Raw genomic sequence first — 22,036 nt, forward strand, 5'->3', positions numbered from 1 at the left:
TATCAACTGATACCATGCTCAGCACTCCAAAATACCGAGTAAAGACCTTCAAGAAAAACTTCCAAGAGAAGTTAAAGATTAAATTCTCTCCTGAAAACGAAAAGTTCTATCAGCAACAATATATCTACAAGGCCTGGCCCGTCTTTTTCCCGTTAACACTTGTTTCAAGTGCTTTGATATTGTCTTTTACAAATATCCTACTTAGAATATAATATATTTTTCTTAACTGAGAAATTTACAACGTCATCTACTGCCTTTCAATGGAGAAAAAAGTAATTTTTCTATACACATATAAATAAAATGACTGGTGGAAACATGTACAAGGCTAAACAATGGTCCATCTTCCAAACTTATGCTAGAAAAACAGCATCCAAGACTGTACAGCATCTGAACTCTGAAGCATGACATTTGCAAATACATCTTTTTCTGTCCACGGAACCTCAGTGATACTCAGTCACTTCAGGAGAGCTCAACCATGCGATTCACACTACAGCTTCATATATTTCCACGAGTCCCTTTTCCCTCTGAAATGCTCCATCTGCTGTAGATATAATCACATAAATGCCATTTAAAGTAGCTATGATTTATTTGTAGAATAATTTTAAATCTGTACCTTAGTTTTCTACAATTATTGCCAGTATTTTAGAAGTTCAAAAAAAATAAATCTACTTTGTACTGAACTAGAGTGTGGCGTGAAGCTTGAATGCAGGCCCTTTACGAAAGCACCTCTGAAAAAAGAAGGATGTGTACCCCTATAGAGAACAAACCCGCTGCTAGGACCTTTACTGCAAAGCCTATACTAAGGCTTCCTTCACTAAAAGAGGTAGTAATCTCCATGATGTCGTATTTGCATTTGAAGCAGTAGTTTAAGCCTCGTCTGCATTGAATTACACAGCACTCATGAAGCTACTGAAGTTGCAATATTGAAATGAGGCACCAGATTCTGAAACATTTAACATTAAAGATACTACATGCTTTAAAATATTATAAGAATAGAAAGTGTAGCATGAGCCGAACTAATTGAAATGTTATTTCATGGGAAGAAATACAGCTAAATATATTTTCCCTCAATTCATAAATCTAGCAGGCACCATTAAAAGAAAAACTCTAAATTTAAACTATACACTCAGTAAATTAATCAAAAAACATTACAGCACAATATAAGAAATAGCTTCCAAATGTCCAAAAATTAGATATTGGATAAAAAGAGTTTGCACCTTATTTCTTTACACAAACCACAAGTGTAGTTTTGCTTTTTAACAAGCAAGACCCAAATGCCCTTCTGCTTTCTAACAAATTCTAATAAAAAAGGGGAGAATGGATCATTAATCACAAAAAAAGAAAGTGTCTGCTTGACTTGCACAAGTTGGATGAAATGGCTTTAATGAGTTAGAAACATACCCGAGTTCTATTAAAATGTACTAAGTTTCTCATCCTGTTAATCCTGTAAAAAGGAAATGAAGTTTACAAATATTCTTTCAATGAAGTAAAGGCTTCTAAAGCATGAATTAATCAGCTCTGTGTGCATTCTTTGCATATATCCCATTTTCTATGTTTCCTAGGAAACCTTCAATCATTGCTACATCTTATCTGGAAAGGCATCCATGTTTCTCTGAGGGATAAAACCATCCAATTCCATACAAAGTAAGTTTAGAACAACTACTGAAGAAAAATACTGCTCTTTTCTATAGGAAGCTTATGGCAATTAATTTAGAGAAGTAATTTGGACAGCTACCAAATGCAGATGGAACAGCAACATCTAGGATTAGTAATAGCTTTTTACATGCAGTCAATCACAAAAACCTTCTCTGTTCTTGCTGAAGCCCACAATAGCATTCTTGTGTTTTCTAGCACAACCCGGATTTGCATTATGGTTTTTGCATTGGCTTGTTTTACCAACAGTCTATTTACTTTCAAATTTCTACAGTATTTTCCTCTCTTCACTACTAATCATCTTTTTAAGGGTAGTTAACTCAGTAAAATAGTTTGTACAGTTTCTTACAGTAGCATCTACGAAAGAGACTATACAAAATAAAAGTCATATAAAAAAATTCTTTGAAAAATTCAAGTAATGGATCATTATCCCTTAGTGTACAGTAAATCTACAATTAGAGCTTTCAAAATGAATACTACGGTATTTACTCAACAGCACCTCTACATTAGTGTCTAATTAGTCTCCTCTTGGTTACTGATTAATCCCTCACCAAACCATAGCAGACCCTTAAAATCCTTGCAATCAACATGACTGTACTGACATGTTTTGCTGATGGATATGTCAACTACCTTAAAAGACATCACATATAGTAGACTGTAAGTGGTAGCTACATAAATTACAGTCCAGACATTTGTAGGTACCACAAACCTACCCTGAAACTTATTTTAAAATTTCTGTGTACTTTAAGTACACAGAATCACAGAATGGTTCATTTTGGAAGGGACCTTAAAGATCATCTAGTTCCAACCCCCTGCCATGGGCAGGGACACCTCCCACTAGACCAGGCTGCTCAAAGCCCCATCCAGCCTGGCCTTGAACACCTCCAGGGATGGGGCATCCACAATTTCCCTGGGCAACCTGTTCCAGTGCCTCGCCACCCTCACAGTAAAGAATTTTTTCCCTGATATCCAATCTAAATCTGCCCTCTCTCAACTTGAGACCGTTACCCCATGTCCTATCATAACACTCCTTAATAAAGAGTCCCTCCTCATCCTTCCTATAGGCCCCCTTTAGATACTAGAAGTTACCAGTTTAATAGAACTATTAACAAACCTTCACCTTTTTGTGCAGAATTTGTGCTAGAGATGAATATACATTCACATTCCTTTTTTGCATGCTGTTTTAAAACCCTATATGATTTTTTTTAAAGAATAGCATACCAGAGAGAAACAAACACAGTCATACTGTAAAATGTGTTTCTTATGGCTCCTGAGTAGTAAAATCCAGCATGTTCCAGAACTAGTTCTTTTTGGATTCAAGTAACTTTAGACTACGTACATTAGAAACCTACTCCTTTTCCCAAGCCTTCCTCTCTTTTTCCTCAAGGAAGCAAAAAGACTGTAACTTCTATAATCACGCCAAAGGAAGTGCAAATTAACAGAAAATCAGCTAGGTAAACACACATCAGTAAAAGCACATTGAGAATAATGGAAAGCCGTATTGATTGAGCCTTTTGTTGTTCTTTGTCTTTTAACTACTCAAGGGTAGTAAAGAGCTAACAAGGGTCAGGTCAAAAAGCTCATTCCAAAATCAATAAAAAGATCTCCCTTGATTTCAGCAACCCTGTAGCTAGTAATGTATGTCATCAGAAAAAAGATAGCAAGTTTCTTTCCAGGAAGGATCTTGAACTTCACACATGCATTAACACACTTAGAGATTTATTAAACGGTGAGAAGGAAAAAAAAAACAAAAAAAAAAAACACACACACAGAAAATACACATTAGCTTACCCAGTCCAAAAATCAGATGCTTGAGACATTTTGGATCTCCCTCAGTTGCACACATAGAAGCCAACAAAAAACTAGTAACAATTTAAAACAAAGCATTTTAAAGAAAACTGTAGCAATCTGGTAGATGATGCCCACACAACTCAACCATCTAGGCACTGATGGTGAGGTAGATGACTGGGGAAGGTAAACCTCACCAGCTGTGCCACATTGAAGTCAATTATCTTTCAAACTTCAGACACCTGCCTTGCTGAAGCAGTAAACAACCAGATACTCACTCCTGTAATGTTATCAACAGCAACTTCAGTCTGCAAGGCTCTTAGTTTAGAAAAAGAAACGATGGGGATGGAGAAGGAGATTGACAGCGACTGGGTGTGTCTCAACAGGCGTGAATTTAACAGTGCACCGCATCAGGAGATGCAAACATTTTACAATACGCTTTCCCCTGTAGGTGCCCTCCTCTTCTGTTACTAGGTGGAAACAATTTAGCAAAGATCTCATTAACTGAGGATCAGGTTCCTCTGTGCTTCCTTCCTGCTCCTTCCTTTTCCCCTCGCACTTACATACACAACATGCAGCTGTGGTGCACAATCAAGAATAAGGAATTTAAAATACATGTGCTAGGAACAGAAGTTCCACTCTGAATTGTTTCCAGCTCTAACACTTCTGATTTTAAGTCTACAATAATTTAGCTGTAACTACAGGAGCACTAATCATGATGAATTTGTGTTCTTTATTATGTGAGCTGTTTCCCTTTAAAGGCTGCAGTTCCCCTTCCTCCTGCACTCACACAACCCCACACACTCTGTTCTGTCTTAAAATGTGTCTACATTACTGAGGTGAAGGGTAGGATTAACATTCAGCTTCTGGCGTAATTTGAAGGAGGTGGTCAACAGATTAAGCCCCCTTCCTCAAAGCAGCTTCTCTTAAAAATGGCATTATACCAGCTTTTGCACAGATGCATCTCAAATTTCATGCGCACGCTGTATGTCTTGACATATGTATGCATATATACACATACGTATGTGTATGTACACACACATACAAAATAATCCACATTGTGCCTGGTTACTATTCTATTCCAGAGGAAGCAAAGGTAAAAGTGGAAGGGCTGTGGGGGGGCGGAACGGAGCAACAATTAAAACTCGGTTCTCGTGGATAGATGTACATCTAACGCACAAACCAGAGGTTTCCACTGGAAACATAAAAACCAGAGCGCTCTGTAGTCTGTCAGTTCTCACATGAGCTGGGAGTCTCAGGGGCCTCTGTAGTAGCCATTGAACTTGACCTCCACCCAGGTAGGGTCATTTTAAATTTGACTCTTGGCACACACCCAAGAAATGAAGGCATTCGGAGGCAATTTGCTTTTGTCAGAGTTCTGCTTTAATGTCGTTTGGAGAAAATGTCACCTAAATAAAAAGGAAGATACAGAAGGCACCAAAACTTCCTTTTTTTGTAAAGCAAACATAGTAGATGTGCAAGCATTAGCAGTGGAAGAGAAAGAGGAAATAAGAAGCTGGGGGAGCCAGAGGAAGATGATGGGGACAAGGAAAAAAAAAAGGTAGCAGGACAAGGACCAGAGGTGAGAAAGGAACAACATCACCAGTAGCAAAGCAAGTACAAAATAACCCATAGGCCTATATCCTTCTTGCCTGTGAATATCCTATGACCCAGTGGTCCTTGCAGCATTGTATTCATCTCCTCTTAGAAGACCGAACTGAAAAACACTCCCCCTCTCAAGAAGTCTGGGACCAGTTTCTGTAATTCCTCCCTTTTGCCCCAGTGTGAGAGCTGGGTCTCTCGGAAGCAGCGTAACACTCCAGAGTGGTCTACCTTTCAGTCCCTTTCACTGACATCTGACAGTCGATATGGATATGTGAATTTATCCTCCCCTACCTGCTCTCCCCCTTGCCCCCACTCTCTTTAGTGTGTACTCTACAGAGGGAATTGAGATGTTGTAAGCAGACAGCAAGCTGGGGTGAAGAGCTAAGGACAGATGTGCTTCACTCCTCATTTCTGTCAGAGAAGAGAGAGGATGAGAAAATTCTTTCCGAAATGAATGGAGCAATTCACACCTCTCGGAGCTGTTGTTTCAAGCTACATTTATGTCTCAAGCCATATTCATCTCCATCTTGTATTCTCACTCAGCTCAGGACATCGGACTCTGATGAATAGGTGATTTCACACCTTTCTGAAAAGTCTTCTGTTTAAAGGTCAATTTCTTCTAAGTGCTATATAATCCCCATGCTTATCTAACTGCCTTGAAATCTGGCACGGTTACTGCAGGTGGTGAGCAGAATTATTGATCTAAATTAGAGGTCATTTGAGTCAAGAATTCCCAAGATACAGCCTTTTAAAAAAAAAAAATAGCATTCCTTAACATTGACCAATTGCACCAATGTTTCCTTTGTCCACACACCTAGAATAAAACTGTGGCCAAAGAGTCTCAATTGCTTAACATTTACCCTAGCACAAGAAAGGCATCAACTGTCTCCTTGGTATTCAGAGTTCAGATGTTTTTAAAAATTTCAGCTCGACACATGCAGTGAATTAAATGCTCAAGACTTCAGGGAGTTCCTGACCCTTTGAGTGGGTCTGAAAATCTCCTTCTATTCCTAAATAAAACTTGGAAAATCCTTTTCCTTAAGAGGAGGAGGTTAAGAATCTTCTTCATGTGCTTATTAAGTGCTCAGAAGTTAGGCATGAATTGCAGTTAATCCACTTTGAAAATTAAGAAAAATAGGAAAAGAAAAGGTAAGTCATACCACTGGAAACAGGTCAAAACAGATAGGATGAAGGGGACACGTTATATAGGTCAATGGAAGCCTACTCTAGGCTCTGGTGGGACCTTGGCTCAACAAGATTATAACAGCACCAGCAGCTTGGAAAAATATGCATCTACCTACTGTGCAACAGCAGTGATATATGCGAGCAACAAGCATCAAGTATCTGCCATACAAATGGTGCTTAAAATACCAATGATTTAGTGGAACAGGAAGGATGTATAAACTGAAAATGGCAGCAAAAGAGGTTGGGGGAAAGGGAAGGAAACACAACTATATATTTCCTCTCATATGCTTCTAGTCACCATAATTACTGTTCAGACATAGGCCATATCTGTGAATCTCTTCCCTGGCCTTATCAGCAGCAACACTCAAAGGATTCCACTACAGGACAATAATTCCCTTTTATGTGTCCAAGTTTGTAGAAAAGAGAAGGAACGTTTAGGAATCACCAGATTCCTACACATAGATGCAAATTTTCACCTGCTTTTTACTGCTCAGCCTAGCACACCAAACAAGTTTGCTGACTTTTTCCATTGCAACATCCCTGGAAAAAAAGCTACTTTGCCTCAAGTCATATGCAACCTGCCTGGCACAGCACCAAAATGAGACAAATGAGACATGGATGAATGGCCTGACTAAATCTTTAAAGAACTTTCATGTTCCCTTTTGCCTTCTGCCACACAAAGGATGGGCTCATCTCAACAAAAGCGACTGTAGTGGAACCCATGTCAAAAAAGTCACAACTCTTCTAAACTGCTCCAGCGCATGTCTCCACAGATTCATTGTGAGGTGGATAGCAGTGTACATATAGTGAGTGAATGGGAGTGTCTGCAGGTGTTTCTACCCAAGTAATGCACCTGAAGTTTATATGTTCCATGTGCTCAAAGCTGCAATACTATCAAGCAATCAGTGATTTAATTAAGGTATTACTCAGTGAAATTTTGCCATTACTGTTTTGTCATTTCCTTTCATTTCTCAAGGGCTGACATTTTTCAGCACTGAGAAAGTATTCATTTTAATTCTCTAAGTAACTTCAAAAATGAACCACATATAATTTTATAAACAACTGTGCATTAGTGAATAAAAGCAAAGTTACCGTGGAATGTGTATGAAACGTATTCAACCTCCATTAGAATGCCAAAGGTGTTTGTTCCAGCCAGTGTTTTAAAACTGAACACCAGATGAATTCACAATAATATGACATAACAGAATGCTATTGGAAACGTCTACTCCAAAAGCGTGTATACAGTCCCATTTGTACTTGCATATAAATTACACAGAAATTCAGCCTAAATGATGCTAATAAAACAGAACATAAACTCTGACAAAAAAGACATAAAGCAGTAATTGAAAGAGCAATGAGGTAATCTGATGAACTAATAGCTACAGATATAAAAACAAATTAGAATTCTGGCAATTCATTCAAACAACTGTTTCTTGAACTTTATCTTCTTATTCAGGTATTGTCCATTAAAAAAAACCAAACAACTGCATTCAAAATTAACCACAAGCAACAAGCCGTTAAGTAATTGATCTGTGGATGGCAAAACAGCACTCTCACAGGTACCAGAGTACATCAGATAAATGCCATATTAAATTAAATGAACTCCAAGTAATAAGTCAACATGAATCAACTTTGAAACTGAGATTAAGTGTCAAGAATGTAAGAGCTCAAAAGTAGGTCAAAAGATAATTATTCCCTTTCAGGGGCTTAACACTTGTCAGAAGAGTGGGTTCATCTGTGCCATCACAATACATTTGTTATAGGAAGGCAAGTAAAAGATAAATTCCGAAAGTTCATCATGAACTCTTGTACCATAATTATTTGAAAATCCAAAGTCACCTGGTACTTCAATATTTCATCGGGAGCAGGACACCTGAAAATGAACAGGTAAGACAGAGACAAAAGTGCAACAGGAAGAGGCAAAATCACTCTCTCTACAGTCTTTAATGCAAAGTGATTCTGGTTCTCAATATCCAAAAAAATGTGTGGGGTTGAGGAGGGGCAGGAGTGCGCTGCTGAAACTTGTTTCTAAGATAGAATGAAAAGAGGAGGCATCTGACTTCATTCTCCTAAAAAGAAAATAATTGCCTGAATAACGGTTACGCATTTGTTGACAAAGACTCATAAAGGCCAAGTGTCAAAAAAGATAGTGTGACTTTTCTTGAATCATTGACAACTCGTCGCCTGAAGTATGAAGTGTTGGTGAAGCCACCTTTGCATAGCTTAACACAGATTAGTTTTTTTTCTAGTGCTATATAAGTTATGATAAACTCTAACTCCTCTCCACTAAACAGAAAAGCACTCCACAGAAATAAGGCCTTCTCAAACAGAATGAGGAAGATAACTAAGCTATTTCAGTCTCTCAAATAAAGGTTTCCTGAGCTTCCTCGTAAATAATTTTTAATTAAAGTATTTAATAGGATGAGTCCCATGCAGAATACTAAGCATATATCCTTTTGATTTCAAAAGGACTGACCAAGGGAGAATTTGGGCCACAGAGTACAATACAGAACCAGCGGTGAGGGAGTAGCATCAAGTGGGAACTCTCTTGGATGCATCAACTCTCAGTGAAAACCTTAAAATCCCAGTCACAGCAAAAGCAAACAACGCTCCAAGCATTTTATTTTCAGGAGTTACATACATCCAGGAAAGCAGAAAGCACTGTTTGTTTCACTAAAATTCAAGTTAATGGTTAAAAATAAGTTAAACTGGTTTCTGAAAACTTGAATCTGTTGCCTGGCTTCTTGCTAGTCCACACTGTAGTCTGTGTGCAAAAGGCAATATATTTTACAACAGTAAGTGTTCTCAATACTTTTTTTAAAAATTAAAATATCTCAAAAGAGTAAAGTAAAATTTTCACATGATGAGAGCTTCTTATACATGACTATTTGCATTAACAGATGAAATGTCATCTCTTCTCTTTTAATTAACTTACCGCATTGACAATATATCAATAAGTTCTTTTCTATTCTGGACTCTGAGTGTATTAGTTTTGTATCTGGAATCCTTACTAACTTCAGGCAAATTCAGGATCTAAGTAAAAAGAAAGGTAAGTAAGAAATGTGCTTGGCAGGAGATATTTATATTGCTAAGGAAATTCATTACCGATTTAAGATAGCCTTACAAAAATCCTTCTCATTCACCTTTTAATATATATTAGAAAATTAAGAAAAGATAATGTCTCCTGGTTAATGTTACATAACAAGTACAGAAAAAGACAGAAATTAAAATAAAGATCCAAATCTTAGTTGATAGCTTTCACCATTAGCTAGGAGAAATTCTTACCGTAGAACACTAAAGAGTTTGTAAATTATTACCGTGAGGTTGGAGAGATCTGTGGGATTGTCCTGCATTAAATTATATGTCACAGAATAAGAAATATGACTGTACTTCATATGCCATACTGAGAAAAGCTATGTCTAAGAATATTTCTTTCCACTTCAGTAATTTTTGTCAAAAAGGCAAAAAAAAAGAAGAAGGTGTTTTTCTACTGAAATGTCATTGTTTTTCTTTATGATTTCTTCCAAAAGAATTAATAAAGAAAATTGGTGGTATAACCTCCAAGAAAGGAGAAATATATCTTCTCTATCTACCTCCCACCTGGCACATTAGAAATTTATCCATCGTGCAAAAACAATGTGAACTATACTATAAAGGGAATTAAATGTGGAGAATAAGTCTTAGAATTTTGTAGAGGCATTTACGAGACAGAGTAGCTGTGTGGACAATCAACACTTACTATATAATTTATCTATTCATGCCACAATGTATTTATGTAGAACATAAATAAACAGAATGAGTTGTACTTTCCAAATTTAATAAAAAAAAATCCCAGTAACATCAACTACAGAGGAAGACAGACAGGAAGCTTACAAAGAAAGAGACTGTCTTGTATTCTTCATGTATTTTTAATCACTAACACACTCTCAAGATCAATTTTACTTATGATGAATCTTATAATCATTCAACACATGCTTCATTTTTTTTACAGAGCTATTTCCAAGATGGCTTACAAAAAACCAGTACTAGCTCAAAGCTGATGTCCCTATAGCCCATCACCCTATTTCAGGATAGTCTGAGGCTGAGTGCTGATGCTTAGGAAGAGCTAAAGAACAGGGCTAGTAGACATGGTACTTCCTTAATATTCATCCAAGCTCCAAACATCTTTAGATTAGGGCTTTTCTGAGTTGGAGCGGTTTCCTATCTAGTTAGTGATCCTCAATGGATTTTTGTCTTATTAACGTGTTCACTCACTCCTTGAATCCATATGCCTACGTATTATCACACATAAGTGATACATAGGCAGGTGTCAATCTCTCCGATATTTGCCTGAAACCTAAAATTCGTCTAATTCCTCTGAGATTGGTTCATTCCAAGGCCACTATCATTTAATGACTCCTCACTTTGCTGGAGTGAATAAGGATATGGCTTCCCTTCCAAGCGAGTAAGTGTCGATGACTTAAAACCATCAGCAAAATAGGTATTCTTTCAACAAATAGTTAGAGATATTCAAAACAGACAATCACCCTTGACGCAGTTGTCACCTAGAGTGACAAAACTAAGCACAGAAACCAAGGCATCGGTATGTTAGAACAATGACCGTATTACTTAAGTTTTCTGCAGATGGCATCTGCAAGGTAGCATAACACATTAACTAGCATCTTCCATCAAAACTTAATTCACAGCACATTTTCTTTTCCTTCTATGTTTACACAATCTGGTTTATGAAAATCGTAACATATCATAATCTAGCTTTAGAAAGGTTCTTCACCTATCTGAAAGTTTAGCAACAATATTGCTAGCCCCTTAAAATTATCTCCTCTTTTTAATACTGCTATTTTGGAGTTACAAACCAGTGCTTTACAGAAAAAAATCATGCACAGTTGTTCAAAGTAAATGATAGTGAATACCTATTTATGAGAGCTTAAAAACCCAAGAAATTAATCAGAAAACTATGGTTCCATTTGATGAGTTATGTGAAAAATGATCATATGGAGTTGCTCACTCTACTGTTTTAATTAACGTTACTGACTTCAGCTTTAACTTAATGTCCATCTGTTGTAAAGCTGCGTGTCTATATATGTTCTTAATTTTTTGTGACTAACAAATGCACATTTGAGAAGTTATTCATTAATGTACCATTCATCTTTCTGCATCACACTGCCAATGCTATTTTCTTTATATCACTGTGACCACTTGGAATGAAACTGCCATTCTCCATTTCTAGGCCTCCTTCAAGATCCAAGATGCACATTTCAAAGTTTACACTCTCGGTATTTTGTCCTCCAACACTAGCAAACCTGTTTGTACTCTCCTTTGCTGTACATAAAAGCTCGGTCTTCTGAAAAATCTTGCTCAGTATTCCTATTTAGACTAAAGCAGGCACACATCAGGATGCACTTTTGTAACACTTGACTATGAAATGCACTTCAGCCAGCAGCGTTACAAACTTTTTCTGCAATTATCAAAGTCCCCAAACAGGCTACAGTTAGTTGTCATTGATTTTGAAAATATCACAGTGAATTATTCCAGTTTTTTCTTTCTGCTTGCCTGAAAAGATACGGTTGAAGCAGAATGTTTGCAATTGTTTACAGTTTGAGCCAGCTGTTACATCTCTAGAGAATGTGTCTTCAGGGCAACAGCTTCCATACAGCCTGTATTTTTAGCACCAGCTCATCTCGGAAAGGTTCTCTAATAGCAATTCCAATGTTTGAATTAGTGGTCTCTGTATTTACTAAAGGTTCACTAGGGTGTTGCGGGCCTTCCTGTAATAAAGTCCTCTTCCTTTACTGGCTCTCCCACTTCATGGTATTTTTAGTTCCAAATCACCTTTGACTTAGCACAGAGCATACCACTAAAGGGTTTCACAGCATTGCACTGACTTCCACATCACTCCATTTCTGGGCAATTTAACAGGCCAAATCCATGCTACAATAAATTTTTAGAGAGACCATTCTTTTTAACAACAAATGTGCTAACTGGTTTATGGAAAAATCTAACCATTATCCAAAACTTGAGCTATCTTTTCTGATTTTTTAATTCATTTGAAATGCAAGCAATCATCATTCTTCTGTGTTTTGTACCTCCTACTTTCAATTCTAGAAATTTATAAGGATGAAACAAAAAACCATCAGCCTGCAGATTAGGGCCAATATATAACTCATTTAATTTTAGACCTACAGATTCTGAGGTAACACAAATCATAGGAACGCTGCCTCATCTTCTGGGGGACCATTCACTCCTCACTAATTACAGAGGGAGTGTGTAACAAGTCACACAGTCTCTCAGCTGCACCCTAAAGTGAGGTGAACACATGGTCTGAATTTTTAGTGCCTTCTAGCTCACACCATGGTGTCAGAACGTACTGAGACAGATCTTCTGCTCTGCCTTACTGAAGGATGGCAGTATGACCAGCATTTGGTATATAATTCTTCACTTCAGGTGATAAAGCACCAAGAAGACATTCACAGCCGTGTCCTGGGACTTTCTGGAAAGATTTCCCTTATGAAACAATGAGTCTTTGATACAACTGAGTTGTGGCAGGTAGACACTTATTCAGTCATCGCTGTTCATTCATGTTAAGATAATGACCCAACTATCGTGGACAGACACTTGTATGAAGAAAACCCACTGAGAAAACTTTGAAGAGGCTAACTTGCTATCTGTTAAGAGAGCCCATTCAAACAAACGAAACCAGACCCCTCCAGATAGCAAGGTGGGGATATGCAGCCCGAACTGCAGTGAGAGAATCACAATTGCACTTCTCACTACATATTCCAGTTATTAGTTGTGAACATCCATGAAAATGTGGAATGTCTGACATGAACAAATGGAGGAAAATAATGCTCAATTTCTTGAGGCTGCCAGCTCATTTAAAGTGTGATTAATTTAGGCTAAAAATGCAAGTTCCCAGAGAAAAACCATAATGGCAGGAAAAAGGTAGAACTCTAATTTTAAAAAGTGCTGTCTAATGCTATATGCAAAACTTCTCTTGTCCCAGCTTATGTGTTACTGGGTCTTTTGTTTGGAATGTTGCTACACTTTATTTAAGAACAACTGTTTCCCTACAACCACTCCTTCTCTCTTAAAATGTATTCGCTGTCCAGGGAAAAGCAATTCCAGGTATTAAAAGAACACAAAAAGAGTATGTGAAAAATCCAAAACTATTCTACAACTTTCCAAGCTACCCCCTGTGAAAACAGAATTGCCAGAGTCATATTCTGTCACTTCAAAATAATGAAGATACCAGATTTTGAAGGCAGCAGTCCTATTTGAAGATTTGTTCTTCAATGTCATATCTCTGCACCACTCTAAAGTGGTGCTATAGATATATATATATCTATCTATATATACAATACTATAATACTTTTCTAAAGAGTCCACAAGTTTCCCTTTGAGCACAGACCAGCACATACTAGTGTTAGAAAGGACTACGCACTCAGCTACTGATCAAGCTGCCACAAGAACCATCCATCCCCCAGCTTTGCTTTGTTAACAGATCTGCCTACCATGTATTTTTTGGAGAAACAGTGTCACATTTCTTGCTGAAAGACACCGGTGTGACTTCCATGACATTCACCATTCCAGAACTGGAAGGTTGTTAGCTTGTTCATCTTTTAGCTAATCAGCTGTGTAGCTGCACAGACTTCAAAAGGGGTTCACCACCCACAAGTTTGGGTATTGGGGTGTTCTGAATACAGAGGCAAAGCACAGAACCCGTATCAGTCCCCTAAACTACCAGCCAGAGCCCCAGGGTTACAATTTATACTCATTACTTATTTTCACAAAAAAAGGGGAAATAAGAAGCAATCAATAATTATTTTCCTAGTCAGAATGGAAACTATGACATATTTCTGTACTGTTGCCTAAGAGACCATTACCTTACACACAGTGACAAACTGCTGATCATTTCCAGCTCCCACCACGATGTAGCCATCCTTAGTCTTAAAAGCCTGGAAAAACAAAGATAGGTGATAAGCTGCAACTAAACTATAAAATATTAGCACAAAATATTAGCACATCTTTTGAGTGAAAACTTTGTAAATAATGTTCAAATTACTTCCTTAAACATTTCCATTCAGACCCAATATCTAGTTCTCTAGAAGTGGCTCAAAGTCATCCACAAGGAAGGATGTGGCCCTTTTCACTTTTCTAGAGTTCTTCTAGAGTTTTTATAGAGTCCAGAAGTTACCTTGGTTGATACCTTATTTGCTGAAAATGTGTCCTGAGGCAGCCCGAAACTTTGCAAATGTGTCCCACACTCACAGGGACTGAGAAGGATTTACCAGGATAACACTTACTTGCCAGGAGTTAGTTATTCAGCTTCCCCCTTAGCCTGACTGAGAGCAGACAGCTGCACTGAGGTGTCATAGACCATGACCAAATACACCAAAAAAAAAATAATTGCCAAATAGCAATGACAAGTTAGAGACTCCAATGGGGATGAAAGGCATAGGCTGCATCTTTCCAGCTCTTCAGCTGGAGATTAAGCTATCTTCTTGGTCAATGGTCTCAAGATTGAGGTCCTGGAGAAAAGGGGACTTCTTTGCCAGCTTTGAGGATTTTTGTTCTTTTGACTTCATTACAGTAGCCTTCCCGGCACACTTAATGGTGAACAGAACATTTAGCTGGGTAGGACATAAGAGCTTTCAATTCCATCTAAATCATCTCCACTTAGATTTTCACAGGAAAAAAAGAAAATCGGTAATTGGCATCATCCTCGATTTTTACCATTGTGTCAGGGCATCTTCTAAAATTGGATAATGCAAACAGATTCCCCTTTCCTCCACACCTCTCCCTTACACAAGGGTGTGTAACTGCAGTTTCAGTCAAACATACTACAAACACAATTTTTGCAAGCATTTGGGAAAAATTCTTTCGCTATTAACTTGACTTCAATGCAGGAGGCCAGCACAGGCTAGTGCACTAATGGTGACAAGGCCTTGCAATACTTTCTTGCAGAGAACAAAACTCATCGTCCATTCCCAAAAATCAATTTTTTTATGAGCTATCATGTTCTGATCTAAAGGTGTGAATTCTTACTATCTAGTTGCGTAAAATAACACACAAATATAAGCCCTAGTGTAGGAACACTTTAATGATAAAAAGTCGTCTTCTTCACAAACAGGAATATGCTATCCCAGATTGCAGTCTTTCATACAGATACAACTACATCCACATCTGGTATAGTCAGAGCTTTAAATTTGTATGTGGAAAATTATGTCCACTGAAATGCGAGTATCTGTACATCATAGTTAGGATATCAGTTTGCTCACTCTATGTTTCATTTCCTGGTAAATAGTATTGGTTAGTGATAAAGTTTAGCAATTCATTTTTCACATATTTATTTAAACACTTCAGTCGAAGATTCTTAGCAAGCGAAGATGAAATTCAGCAAATGTTTAGTCCCAAGCATGCAAAAGAAGTCCCACTCATTCAGCCCCAAGACAGTAAAAGTCTAGAAGCATGCATAGTATAAAGGTATTGCATACTCACACTGAGGAAAGCAATGAACAGAGAAAAAATTGGGGGGAAAAATACAGATAAGAAAGTTGTATGTGAATGCATAAAAATTTTTTAGATACATCTGCTCATGCAGATTTCTGTCTAAAACAATCATGACAGAGCCTGGTCTAAGACTATGTAAGAAACTTCCCCCCACCAAATAAATAGCTTTCAGTACGAATAGTTATGAATTAAAACTGTCAGTATAAACTTACTACCTTTATTTACAGGCAAAATCTGTTTTCTGAACATCCTGCCCAAATCCTGACCTGTCTTTGCTGATGCTCTGAATTCTAAAACGAGCCACACACATTTCACACAAATTATGGGGTAAACACTACACGTATCTGTGTGCATATGTAACGCTATATAGTTTTTATTGGTGCGACCACCTACTGCTTCCAGTAAACAGAAATCAGAAATTCTTTTACACATTCTTTTAAACTTCTAGTCTGGATGCCTGTTACAGATTGCAAAGCCCACAATATATGTCATATGTACTTATATACAGATCCTCCTCCTCCGCACTCCAAAATATATTTAAATTGGTAGTATGGGCAAATCTTAAAAGAGTTTACTATTTATCAGCGACGTCTTTTGAGACTCGCATCTCTGTCAGGAGACTGCAATCACACAATAGCTGCATACCACTATGAAACATGCATCTGTACCCGTGGGCTGCCCATGCAGCAGCGGAAGTCACTCGAAATTTAAGGGCCTGGTTATTAGCATTTGTGCTTCAGTTGCTTTGCGGAATGTGTGGGAAAACTGATTATTCTTAATTGCACTGTATGTCTAAAAAGCTAAAACAACAATCATGTCATCCTTACACAACAAAAACGGTATCATAATAAATGCAGCAGTGTCTTTTTCCATGAAGCTTAACTCAAATGTCTTCAGCTGCTATTTTAAGCTTCCCATTACAAAACAGCTGATTATTTGCCAGTCATTGCTGCTGATAAAGCAGAAACTTCCAAATGTTATTAGCACAATATTGATGCCAACATTTAAGGGTGATAACAATGGGTTTATTCATCACCCATAAATGTACGCATACTACAGGTTACCACAGGTTACTGTCTGGTCACAGAAAGCTTCACAATCTTATTATACAAAGGAGAGTAAGGGCAAAGTGCAGACAGATTTTAATGAGATTTTGTTTTGATAAACTGCTGTCCATCACATTGAATCATTTCACATTAGCACAATAAAAGGCACCATACACACAAGGCAAAAATCTTTTTTCCCTTCCCATTTTTCCAAAGAATGAGGTCTTCTGATAAGATTCTTGAGAGCACGAGCATGATTTAACCTGCTACTCCCATGTGGTATCCTGAGCAATAGGACATCGCTCAGTGAAGACAAGAAACAAAAACCAGACCAAAAAAATTAGTCCACATCTTATTAATGGAAAAGGCAGAGAGAGATTGCACAGCATGCCAAGGCGTAGCTTTCAGTTGGTATAAAGATCTTGGGGGTTTCTAAGAAGATAATCTGTAAATTCACATTGAATTATACATAGTACATGACATCAACATACGCACGTTCAAAACCAGATCTCAAGGTCCAGTGTGCATGCATCAACACCTCACACTGACTAATGGATGTTACAGGACCTCATTGAGACTCAGCACTTTTCCAAATTTGATCCTAGAACACTGTATACCTGAGATACTTTGTGTACTGAAACATTTTAACCTCCCTAAACACATGGAATATAAATTCTCTTCACTTTCAGAAATGTGATAAGTAGTTAACAAGTATTGTCCAAAAATGCTATATAGACTATACAGTAAAGATGCAGGCCAAACTTAACCTTAGTCTATTATCAGAGTGAACAAAGATTTACTGAGATAATCTAAGGCCAAACTAGCCAGTCTTTGCACTGCTCTAAGTCAATAGTTTTCAAAATTTGCCAGCTTTGATGGTGCTAATGAAAGACTGTCAATCTCTTGTATTTATTGCCTGCTTTATGAATTTTAAGCCTATAAATGCTACGGCAATCATCAGCCATACATAAATATCTTTGCATACATTTCAATTTGCATGTTGATTCCACAGAAAAAACCCTTCAAAATGTAAGGGACCAATTAAAAGATAAGCCAATTCCAATAAAATGATCAAAAGTCCAGGTCAGTTGTCAGTATTTGAATCCAAAACACAGAAATCAAAACAACCAGAACATCTGCTGCTGCTTATGGTGATGCGTACTCCCTTCCATCAGGTATTTATATACATTCGTAAGATCTCCTCAAGTCTCCTCTCCACTCCTCCAGAATAAACAGTCCCAGCTCTCTCAGCCTCTCCAAATGAAAGATGCTCCAAGCCCTTCATTATTTTCATGCCCTTCACTGGACCTGCTCCAGTATGAGCATGTCCGTGTCCTACAAACCCCAGAAGGGGACCCATTTGTGGACCCATAACTGGATCCACTGGTTATTGGTCCTCAGCAGTGCTGAGCAGAGGGGAAGGATCACCTCCCCCAGCCTGCTGGCAATGCTCCTCCTAATGCAGACCAGGGTGCTCTCTTTGTCACAGGGGCACACTGCTGGCTCATGTTCCATTTTTTATCCACGAGGACGTCCAGGTCCTTTTCTGCAACTCTGCCTTCCAGCCAGTCAGCCCCCAGTGTGTACTGATGTGTGAGGTTATTCTCTACCATATACAGGACTTCATATTTCCCTTTGCTGAATTTTATCAGGTTCCTGTTGGCCCATTTCTCCAGCCTGTCAAGGTCCCTCTGAGTGGCAGCACAACCACCTGGTGTATCAGCCATTCCTCCCAGTTTTGTACATTCTGCAAACTTGCTGAGAATGCACTCTGTCTGTCATCCAGTACTGGCCCAGTGTACTCTTGGGGGTGCCACTAGTGATTGGCCTCCAGATGGACTTCACGCCACTGATTACAACCCTTTGAGCACAAAAGGTCAGCCAGTTTTCATTCCACACCAAAAATCTAAATCTAAATCAACGCTGTTGAGGGAGGGCACAGTGTGGGTCTTCATGGTCTAGTCTCAAAAGCTATTGGCAGATCAAATTCAGCACACACTGAAATGCAGCCTCCAGCTATCATCATTAGTAGGCAGCTTCCCAGCGCCACAAGAACTGTCAAGGTCAAATGCAAAGGATGCAAGTGCCATCCAGGCAGAAACTGCATGTCGCTTCTTCAAAGACTTCTCAGGAAGAAGAATTTGGAGGCCAAACAATATTTGGACAAAGCATTGGGTTTTTGCAATTGGAGAATTATTTCATATTTAGGAGAAGTTAATAGCTTTAATTATCTGAACTGTACTGATTATTTTCATTAGCAGTTACTGTATTGGCCCCTTTACTGATAATGGCAGTCAATGGACAAAATATTTGAAAGCTTACAGGCCTCCCCTTGGAGGAAGACTTGCACCATATCAAGTATGGTAAAAGAGGTGTATTACTCATCTTTATGAGTCTTCTTATCTGGTGATCCTATGTGAATAACAGTTGGAATCTGTAAAGATACTTACAATCCCTTTTCACTGAGAATAGCTGATGTTAGATACCCTCAGATTTGAAGTATCTTGCAAGACAGCACTGCCTTTTGATTCATAAAGTTGAATAGTAGCATCCCTAAAAGCATCCAGTGATAGATCACGAGGGGAACAGCTGAGGGCTTGTGGATACTCAGTATGTATTGGTGAGTTCTGGAGCAGGGCTTAAAGTAACTTTTGAATGCCTTCTAACCATTGCGGGTTATACAGAGCAACAGGCTGATTGCTCCAACTGGCATCATGAAGCAGCTTGCTTAAGATTTTGGAAAGATGCCATCCTTTTATAAAGGCTAGCTACGGTATTTCTGTAAGTTACCTGTTTGTCAGCACAACAGGGAGTGCTCTCAGATGGCATTAAGGGAGAACACTCCTCTGAGCTCCTTCCCAAGGTTGGCATAGGAGCAAGTAGCTTTGTGTGAAGGCTGAATGAATCTTTGGGACCAGCTGGGGACAGTGCAGAACAAAGACAACTATTTGAGAGGTCTATAAAGGTAAAACCATAAAAAGTGAAACCAATATTTCCAAACAAATCTTTGAAAAATAACGCCAACATTTTTCAAAAAGAGATTAATTTTCATATGCCACTCCTTCCTCTCCCATCTATATTCCCATTTACAGCAGTCTCTTCAGTCACTTACAGAATCAGCAATTACTCAGTAAAACACTATGTGACCATACGTAGGTCTCCATTTATGTGCTTGAAGTACTTCCCTGGTATTAATGGGTGTGCTCAAAGAGAAAAGCTGGTCTTTCACAGGCTTGGAGCCACAGAAAAATTACAGTATTACTTCTAATTTATTGCATAATTTGTCTTCAGTTACACTTTGAAGTTTCCAGTGTGATTTGAGTCATTCCATTTGATTCAATGAAAAGGTCATTTAAGGACAAGTATTCTCTAGTCTTAATGTAGATTAAAGGCTGCAATTGAGAAAGTGATGTATTCAGGACTTGACTGACCTGTACACAGGCTCTCTTCCCCTGCCAACCAAATATATCTACAGTGTATGTTGATTTTTTTCTCCCTCCAACCCTATCAAACTCTGGTTCCCAAATACATTAAAAAGCAGGAGATCCTCAGTTTTGCTTTCGATCCAGAACAGTTACATTCCTTCCAGATAGGATAAACTTGGCACACAGTTTCTCTACCTTTACACATTGGTTTGAATAAAGCATCAGCTGTGCCACAGAATCATGGAGTAGCCACATTCTCTTCTCTTTCAAGGGATGGGCACAATCCTTTCATAACAACTTAATATTTAATTACTGTAACAAATGGGAACAAGACCAAGAAGTTTGGTTAGTGATAGTTCTGAGCAATACATATAAATCATAGAGACCACACAGTTTGAAACTATTTGCTTACTTTGCACTCTCTTCCAATGAAAGCAAACAGTAAAAATAAAAAATGTAAATTTCATGGACTAGGTTAATATATGCTGTGTGCTCTCACTGAGCAAACTGAAGAAGGGCATTCCACACAAAGATTTCACTTTTTCCCTCTGGTCTTCTCAACCCTCACCACTTGTCTCTCTTTTCACTGCCACGTTGTAGGACATACTATCCTGAAACTTCACAGCTCTCTCAGTCTACCAGACAGATCAGCATTAAGAATATCTGCAATAATTCTCTTGCAAAGAAGAGTTTGACTGGATGCCCTGAGCTTGTGGGAAAGGTGTTTATGGTAAGACTGGGAACGATTACTTTGGTCTCTGAGATGAGGTAGAACACCGGCACTGATGTCAAGGAAAGCACACTACAGACTACCAACCAGGGAGACCATTCACTTCTACAGAACCCACAATCCATTAGACACCTTTTCTGATCAACCTTCAAGTTCCATATATGTGTGAGCACAATGAAAATGACTTTGCCTAACCGATCCAGGAGCAAAGCAGACGAGAACCATTAAATGTGCCCTGAATGCACCTTACTGAAAGGGGCAGCAAAGTTAACACAAAATCACAGCATCAAACAGCTTTATCTACATTTGTCATTATAATGTATTACTCTCAACATTCACTCAGGAAGCAGGACAGCCTAGTTCTGCTCTCCAGACCATGTCATGTTTTTATCTAGTTGTTGCCTAATGTGAGAAGTATAAACTGCTGGGAACAGACTGCAACTAAGGCCTCTCTGATCCCAGCTCACTGTCCTAAGAAATAGACTGGAGTTGGGAAACCTCTCTCACCTACTTTTCTTCTGGTCACATGATATTCAAAGTGTTAATTTCCCAATTGGTTAGATGCAATACATAGATCTATAATCTAAAAGTATTAGTTGAGCATACTATTTGCCAAAAAGACTTTTATAGCTGTTACTTCATATTCAATAGCACAATGAACGTTAACTTTGGATTGCATACCCTTATTCTTACAGATGAGACTTTTCTCCCAATCATCTCAATGAACATACTCTGCAAGAAAATGAAACCATTTTTTTGTTTTCTAATGTGAATGTAATATACGTCTAGCCTCACCACCCAAAAAGCCATTTAAAAACTCCTGGAAGAACAGTGAACAGCTTTAAAGTGGGAAACTTGTCACTTTCCCAAATTTCTAAAATTTTAAATATCTAAACTATATGTCAATTAAAAATAAATTCTCTGATACTGTAAACTGGGATTAAAACTGTTCCTTGCTGTTGAAAAAATAAAATATCAGGCACAGAATCACATTCTCCATTGCCACATTAGTTTTCCATTAGTTTTTCAACAATGAAATTACACACACACAGACACGCACACACAAAATAAATAAACTTTAATCACAGTATCACACT

At 38.2% G+C, this 22,036-nt stretch overlaps 1 protein-coding gene across 4 annotated transcripts in view; it reads right to left on the reverse strand.

Moving 5' to 3' along the window:
- Window positions 1-22,036, reverse strand: part of SUGCT (succinyl-CoA:glutarate-CoA transferase) — a 333,441-nt gene that overhangs the window by 197,105 nt on the left and 114,300 nt on the right. For 3 of the 4 annotated variants that reach the window (XM_054190371.1, XM_054190374.1, XM_054190373.1), the window contains 2 exons: window positions 14,112-14,183; window positions 9,167-9,264 (listed from right to left, as the gene is read on the reverse strand). In XM_054190371.1, the coding sequence (XP_054046346.1) occupies window positions 9,167-9,264; window positions 14,112-14,183 (170 nt within the window). The remainder of the gene's footprint in view (window positions 1-9,166; window positions 9,265-14,111; window positions 14,184-22,036) is intronic. The other variant, XM_054190372.1, reaches the window with a different exon arrangement.

The sequence above is a fragment of the Rissa tridactyla genome, chromosome 2, assembly GCF_028500815.1.
Source record: "Rissa tridactyla isolate bRisTri1 chromosome 2, bRisTri1.patW.cur.20221130, whole genome shotgun sequence".
NCBI classification, from domain to species: domain Eukaryota; kingdom Metazoa; phylum Chordata; class Aves; order Charadriiformes; family Laridae; genus Rissa; species Rissa tridactyla.